The sequence below is a fragment of the Nanorana parkeri genome, unplaced genomic scaffold (assembly GCF_000935625.1).
Source record: "Nanorana parkeri isolate BGI_ZX_2015 unplaced genomic scaffold, ASM93562v1 scaffold330, whole genome shotgun sequence".
In the NCBI taxonomy this organism is placed as follows: Eukaryota; Metazoa; Chordata; class Amphibia; order Anura; family Dicroglossidae; genus Nanorana; species Nanorana parkeri.
In genome coordinates, this window is record NW_017306598.1 from 531,407 (window position 1) to 539,081 (window position 7,675).

A 7,675-nucleotide genomic window follows, 5' to 3' on the forward strand; every position below is an offset into this window, starting at 1 on the left:
GGGGGGGGGATTTATTAAACCTTGCAGTGGGGTTTTCCATGGACTGAAAGGATTAAGTGCTCATTTTTGTCTAGGTGCTAAAAAAAACTTGTACTCACCAAAACAGTCGAGATGACTCCTTGCTTCTCCAGTCACTGAAGCGGGCCTCCTCCTCCACTGCACAGATGGAATGTTTCTCAGTGTCCTCGCATCTATACATCTGTATAGAACGTGATGACACAAGTATTCTTAGAGAGGGGAGAGAGGCTCTACGGCCCTGTTTAAGAACAAGCTAGCTCAGATGATCGGGTGAGTATAACTTTTTTATTAGCGCCTAGACACAAATTGGCAGTTGACCCTTGCAGTGCGGGGGTAGCCCCACTGCAAGGGTTAATACAATTTTCCCCCTGAGTTCTTCGTTAAGGAAAAAATAAGTATCAAAGCCAGGCACTATGTGGTGCACCATACTCATATAGTAATTAAGAACTTACTTTCCCTTTTCAGACTGAGCCAAATCCTTTGGATTTTGTGGCTCACATGCACCCCCTCCCAAATATTGCAGCTCATCAATAGAATACAACCACATTTTACTAAAATAAAGTGTTATGGATTACTGTACCTTCCATAGGCGGTAACACATCTTCAACAGTACTATTTGCCTTGTTGTCGGTATGTCTTATTTTTTAAGTTTATAAATTACTTTGAATTATGAAATAAATAATGGCCCAGGAAGGATTTTTACTTGCCAAATTTAGAATAATAATCTTGTAACATTAATGTAGTCTGTGACTCTATTAATTAATGTGAGATTCCCTAACCTTTTCTTTGTCTTTCATCTTTTTCAGCTGGACCAGTCGATGTACTTAGAGCATTAGATTTTCACAATACACCAGAAGGTGTGTCAAAAACAGCAGGGTTTTGCACAAACAGAAAGGCATCCAAGGGATCAGACACAGCATACAAAGTTCATAAAAATGCCCAGCTTAGTGTACCAATGAACCAATTATACCCAGGTAAGATCATCTAATATTCCTGTTGTGTATTGTGTTATTGACTATTCTAAATGTTAAAGAGAGTACTAAAATATATAAAAACCGTGTTTGAGTAAATGCATTTGACTAATCTGTTGGCCAAAACCTCAAAAATGAAAAAAATTAATTTTGTAGCTCACAGATTATTAGATAACTGTCAACTGGACTACATCAACTGCTGATTGTGGATTGTTGGTGGTGGGGAGGGGGATTTCACACTTACTAGGAGAGTAACCAGGTTAACAAATCAGAGGTCACATTTCCTCTCACTGTATATTTCAGACATTAAGGCTGGGTTCACACCAAGGCGTATTGAATATGCCCGTCTGTCGCGCGTTTTTTTACCGCGATTCGCGGTAAAAAAAACGTGCGACAAACGCGCGTTTCCGAGGGCTACTTGGCTGTATCTCAGTGGAAACGCCCAACAAAAACGGCCCAAAGAAGTACATGTACTTGTTTGAGCGTAGGCCGTTTTGTAGGGCGTTTCAGACGGGCGGAAATACGGAAAGGTGTGAACCATAACCATAGAAAACAATGGGATTTTCATGTTTGTACGTTTTGTAGAGCGTTCATAGAGCCTTGAACGCTCGACAAAACGTAAAGGTGTGAACAGGGCTTTAGGGTTTGTTGCCCAGTGCAGTCCTAACACAGAGACAAAGCACAAAGCCTTATCTCTTATGGTTTCAGTTCACACCAATGCACTCTGTTAGTGTGTGCTGAAAAAAAAGAGTAACATGTATGCACAGCCCCACTGCAGTGCACGGTAAAAGCAGTAAAACAAAAGAAAACAAGCCGATCATTAAAACCCAACTGTAATGCGTGTGAAAAAACACAAGTTAAAAAACTCACGCCAGTGTTTAATACGCACCCTAAGATGTGCAATTTGGGGGTGAAAAAGCCCTTAGCCCTCTGTTTCTCTTCTGCAAGGCGCTCCTGGCCAATGGCAACTGTCTACAAAATGCATATGAAGTTTGCATAGGAGGGAAGCAAAAAGACTTATTGAGCAGTTAGGAAAAGATCTGGATTCCAGTTGTCATTTTATATGGATAGGCTAGATAGGAAGAACCTTACTGGTTGCTATTGGGAACACCTTTCTCTATTAGATGGGTTGTTACATGATGTCTTGTAACATTCACAGCAATGCCCTGCAATAGCTTGAAACTTCCAGTTGTGCAGTTGCATAATTAAACCCAGACAGTCTTCATCTGTGTATTCTATGATGAAAGGTTCATATTACCATCCCTTAAAATAGTCTTTCAATAGATTACTGCATTCCATTTTACCTCTTTGTCACACTGAGGTTGCCTTTATATGAGATACAAAATTACTTGTACAAGAATGTAGCTGTTAAAAAATTACAAGAAGAACAAACATGAGAAATATGTGGTTTCATTAAAGGGTTTTAAAAGACATATAAAAGATGCATTTGAGTTTCACTAGTTTTTCCTTAAATATGAACACGCTTAGTTAACTTCTAGTCAGTATGAATTACAGTCTAAGGCTGGGTTCACACCTGAGCATTTTTCAGCGCTGATCGAAGCGTTGAAAAATGCTCAAGCAGCGAAAACCTAATAACTCCTATGGGCATGGTTCCCACCTGGCCGTCAAAACGCCCAGGTGGGCGTTTTGGCGCTGAAAAGCGACCTACGCCCGAAATAGTACTGGAGCTTCTTTGGGGCGGATTTCAGCGTGTATCCATTGGTATTCCCGAGTGTGGCTCGGGGTTAACAAAGCGGTAACCCCGAGGTACACTCAGGAATGCATCGTAGGTCTTACCTTGTCCGTGATCCCCGCTGTGTCCTCCGGCCGCCGCTGCCGTCTTCCGTGTTCTTTCCCTTGCGAGCGTCCACGTCGCAGGGGGGCGGAACCGGTGGGAAGTTTAAAAGTTAACAAAAAAAGGAAGAAAGATAGAGAAAAAAAGGAAAAAGAAAAAAGAAATCATACCGCCAGGGAGGTAAAAAACGAGCGTCGAACGCGCGTTTTATTGAACAAAAAAACTTGCTTAAAACAGGCTTAAAAATTAGCATAAAACATGCCTATTTGGAACGCCCAGGTGTGAATGCAGCCTAAGATATTAGGGAGGTTGAATTGTGCACATCCAATGCATACCGTATTAACCATAAAGCTGAACTGCAGGACTAACTTACTTCCGTTTACTTCAAGAAACTCTTTCCTGTGAAATTGTGTCAAAGTTACTTATCTTCCACACTCCAGCACTGGCACCTCTTTGGACTCCTGTGCCTGTGGGCACTTCTGGGTTATACCCAGAGTCACATGACAGTTTCTTCTATTTAAATTCAAGCGGGATGTTCTGTCACTGATCGAGCATGGTGTCATTTACTCCCAGAGCTACTGAAGTTGTTAAATCCTGTACCTAGCCTGTTCCTGGCCTGTTCATAGCCTGCACCCACAGCCAAGACACTGCTGCATGCACATCCTTAGTCTCTGTTGCTCCCTAGCCTGGACTTTACATCTTCTTCCAGTGCTGCACATGCAGTCAACGTCACCTCTGCACCCACGCCTGTCTTCATTGCATCTGCAGCCCAGCCACGGATGCACCTGCAGCCAAAATCTCATATGCTGCACCCCAGCCTTGTTTCTGCTTTATCCACAGCCTCCATTGTTCCTCAACTGTACCACAGTCTCAGCAATACCCACAGTCTCAACCTCACTATTTCTGCACCCACAGTCTTCTTTGCATCCAGATGACAGTCTGAAACTTGTCATCTGCCATTTGGGCACTCCCAGCCTCCAGCCTCACTCATTCTTTCCTCCACCTGTCCTGTGCTCAGAGTCTCTCTCTAGCTCCAGTCCCCTTTCACTCAAGCATCAACCCTCCCCTGCATATGCTATTTATATTACAAAAGGCATTTTGGACTGTGTGCTCTAATCTGTGGTCCTTAAGGGGGGTGATTAAAATCTGGCCCAGGTTATAACATCAGTTTTGCCACTTTTAAACACATTTAGATTTTATGGCTATCGCATTAAGTTTCTGTTTGACAGTAGTCAAACAATTATCTCCTCCCTAAGTAGACAGAAAGACATGCTAGTGCACATCTGTTAACCAGAACACATCTGTTTTCTTAGGGGTTTCTGCAGCTGGAATCCAGTGATGTGTAGGGCTTCCCAGCTTTGTGTGCCTGTTATAAATATGTAACTGACTGATTTTTAAAAAAATTTTTTTTATAAATAAACAAGATGTTACAAGTGTCTTTCCTATGCATCCACTTACAAGCCAAGACTCGAAAGATTCTGAAAAGACATGTGAATTTCACAGAGGCATTTAATTAACCAGTCCGCCTTTGAAGGCTGCCTCTGGCGGGGATGTTGGTGGTGGAGCAAGAGTTAAAAAGTTTCTTGGGCCTGCCCCAATCAGAACTTTACAGAATCAAAAAGAAGCTACTTAGATACACATAAAGCATATATTGCAATATAGCATTTGACTTAACTAATTTAACCTACAATACACAGGACTGTAATAATTAAACTGATGGTATTCAGAGCAATACAGGATGGCATATTGTAGCAAAAACTTTTATGATTAGAAATTAATCACAATATTTTTTTGACTGATGAACACAGAATTCTCATTTTGTAACTGCTCCCTGCATCAAATACAATATTTATTTATTTTTCACACATTTTAATGATAAAGACACAATGCACTGTAACAATTAGCATCCCGTCTCGTTTATAAATTTGGACTTAAATTATATTTAAAAGCCCTAGCACATGAAACCATACTTTTTATTCCCTCTTTAAGTTCACAAGGAACAAGTAGGGTTTGTACCAAAAAGAGAAGCCAGAAATGATACTAAAGAAAAAAATCCCAAATCCCCAATTAATTAAGCTAGATGACACTCTATCCCCCACGTTCAATAGAGTAAATTGGAATTTTCTTTGTGTATCCCTCATGAACACTGGCTTTCCACAATTGCCCGTGGACAAAATCAAGGCCTTGTACACTTTTCCCACAGCTAAAATTAGGATTAATGGTTCCCTATGCCACCCTTACTTGATTCATAATGGGACAACAAAGGGTTGCCCTCTGTTTCCTTATCATTGATAACCCTGACTTCCCTTCGGAACAAGAGTCACATCTTTCCTTCACTGGACCTCCATTAAACCTTCTTATTTGACCCAATTCATTGAACAATGGTCAGTCTAAATGCTTAGTCAACTTTTTAACCCAGCTCTACCTCCAAGGGGAGCTTGGATGCTATACCTGCAAATTAGATTGATAGAATCTGTGCCCCAAGAAGAAAAGCTACAAAGGCAGAATGCCTTCTTTAAAATGATTGGCTCTCTTTTACTTATAAAACACTCTTCTTTCATCTACTGATATGGGAGATCTTTATTATCTCAGATAATAGGAAAGGGAACTTGCCATTAAGATCTTAGCTCATACCAATATTTAGTGCTCATGCCTACACTTCACACTAAGTATGGTAAGGTATATTCAAGAAAGGAACATTAGTTACTAACCTGCTGGTATGCACTATATAAACTACATCAAATACCCCCTGACAAATGTAACCTTTGTTGGTATTGCATGTAAAAGATAGGCACACTTACACATATATGGTAGATGCATAGGTACCCTCAAGGCTGCTATACATACCCATTGGGGTACACATCAAATTGGTTGAGAAACTGCGATGTACATCATTCTGAATATCACCAGTTTTATCTTAATCACTCGGAAGTTTACTTATAAAGAGACTTGGCTAAGACTAGTTAGTGTCCATGTAGGCCATTGTAACTGGACTTGTACCTTTAGTTACCAAATAGTCAGTTTGATGCTCACTTCATATAACTAAATTATTTGGAACAAGTTGTTGCTGTATCTTCTAGGCTGTTAAATACGAAACCACTTCAAGTATGTGTAACTGGCCAGAACAAGTTATATTCTTGTCTTAGAAATTTGAGATATGTCCATTTGAAGATGATGGACACTGAAATGAACTACAATGTAAAAAATGCACTTAAAATTGTCTCCAGTGAAAATTTGCTCTAGGCAAACAAGTCAGTTTAATTACATAATGGTAAGAATAAACATGGTTCATCTTGCTGTTCTTCCCCATTAACAATAAAATACAGCTGCACTCATAATATATTGTATATAGATAGTAAATGAAGCAATAGGAACCCTAAATTATATTTCCACTTTTTCAGTCAAATTTGAGAAAACCACACTATGAGGGTTATTCACAAAGCTAGCCGAAGGATCAGCGGTAGCTCTGGCCGATCCTTCGGCAGACGGAGCCCAGTTCAGTCGAACAGAAGGGCTGCTGTATGGGCTTTTCACTATAGCCCGTACAGCTTCCGAAGCTGGCTGAGCCGAAGGCATATGCTTTGGCTTGAGTGAGCCGAAGCAACTGACAGCTAGGCGGAGCCAGCCGTGATCTATGAGTATAGGCCAAATGGCAGCCAGTAGCCTGCCGGAGATTCGGCTCAGGCGATCCAGAGTCGAACGTGTTCGTCACTTCGGCTCAATCGATGTACGACTGCAAGCCGATGTACGGCTAATTTCAGCCGATGTACGGCTAATTTCAGCCGATGTACGGCTAAAATCAGCTGTACAAGTCTGAAGTGAATAGCCGAACAGCGATCGGGTGGGTCATTCACTTCAGGTGGGTTATTCACTCGGCTGCCTTCGGCAGCTTTGTGAATAACCCTCTATATGTTTGCTATGTGATCTCATTCGCACATCACACCTAAAAAGTATTAAAAAATATATGTATTACCTTTTAGATGCATCTCTGTAGCAGGACTTTGCAAGCTTCTCTCTCAATTTCAGTGACAGAAAACTAAATTTCAGCCGATGTACGGCTGAAATCAGCTGTACAAGTCTGAAGTGAATAGCCGAACAGCGATCGGGTGGGTCATTCACTTCAGGTGGGTTATTCACTCGGCTGCCTTCGGCAGCTTTGTGAATAACCCTCTATATGTTTGCTATGTGATCTCATTCGCACATCACACCTAAAAAGTATTAAAAAATATATGTATTACCTTTTAGATGCATCTCTGTAGCAGGACTTTGCAAGCTTCTCTCTCAATTTCAGTGACAGAAAACTTTGGCCATAAATCCAAGAAATCTGTACAGAATTCAGATCCAATCATCAAAGGGTGCTATGATGAAATGGCGTATGGCAATGACAACAACAGGAAGTGACATTTTTGAGTCTACTAGCGAGTTATTCCTCAAGCAGAAGTGAAAGTGTGCAGTGACCTTGAAATGTCACTTCCATTTGGTGGCAGTAAAGTGTCCTGTCCTTTCATCTAAACATAGGGGTCTATTCACAAAGCTGCCGAGGGCAGCCGAGTGAATGACCGATCAGAAGTGAAGTGAGCCGAACACTGTTCGGCTATTCACTTCAGGCTGGTACGGCTAATTTCAGCCGTACATCGGCTGAAATCAGCCGTACATCGGCTTGCTTCGTGTGGCTTCGGATCAGCCGAACATGCTTAGCATGTTCGGCTGACCTGAAGTGCAGAAGGAGTTCGACTCAGCCGATCCAACATCTGGATCGGCTGAGCCGAACCTCCGGCAGGCTTCACACTGCTGTTCGGGCTATTCTGAAAGATCCCGAACAGCAGTGAGAGAATAGCCGAATGCCGCCGAGCGGCATTTGGCTCGGCTGTTCTGCTCGGTCCCTCAGAGG

At 41.7% G+C, this 7,675-nt stretch overlaps 1 protein-coding gene across 5 annotated transcripts in view; it reads left to right on the top strand.

The window, feature by feature from the left end:
• Positions 1 to 7,675, top strand: part of COL11A1 (collagen type XI alpha 1 chain) — a 199,621-nt gene that overhangs the window by 27,604 nt on the left and 164,342 nt on the right. For all 5 annotated transcript variants that reach the window (XM_018558297.1, XM_018558298.1, XM_018558302.1 and 2 more), the window contains exon 2: positions 825 to 992. In XM_018558297.1, the coding sequence (XP_018413799.1) occupies positions 825 to 992 (168 nt within the window). The remainder of the gene's footprint in view (positions 1 to 824; positions 993 to 7,675) is intronic.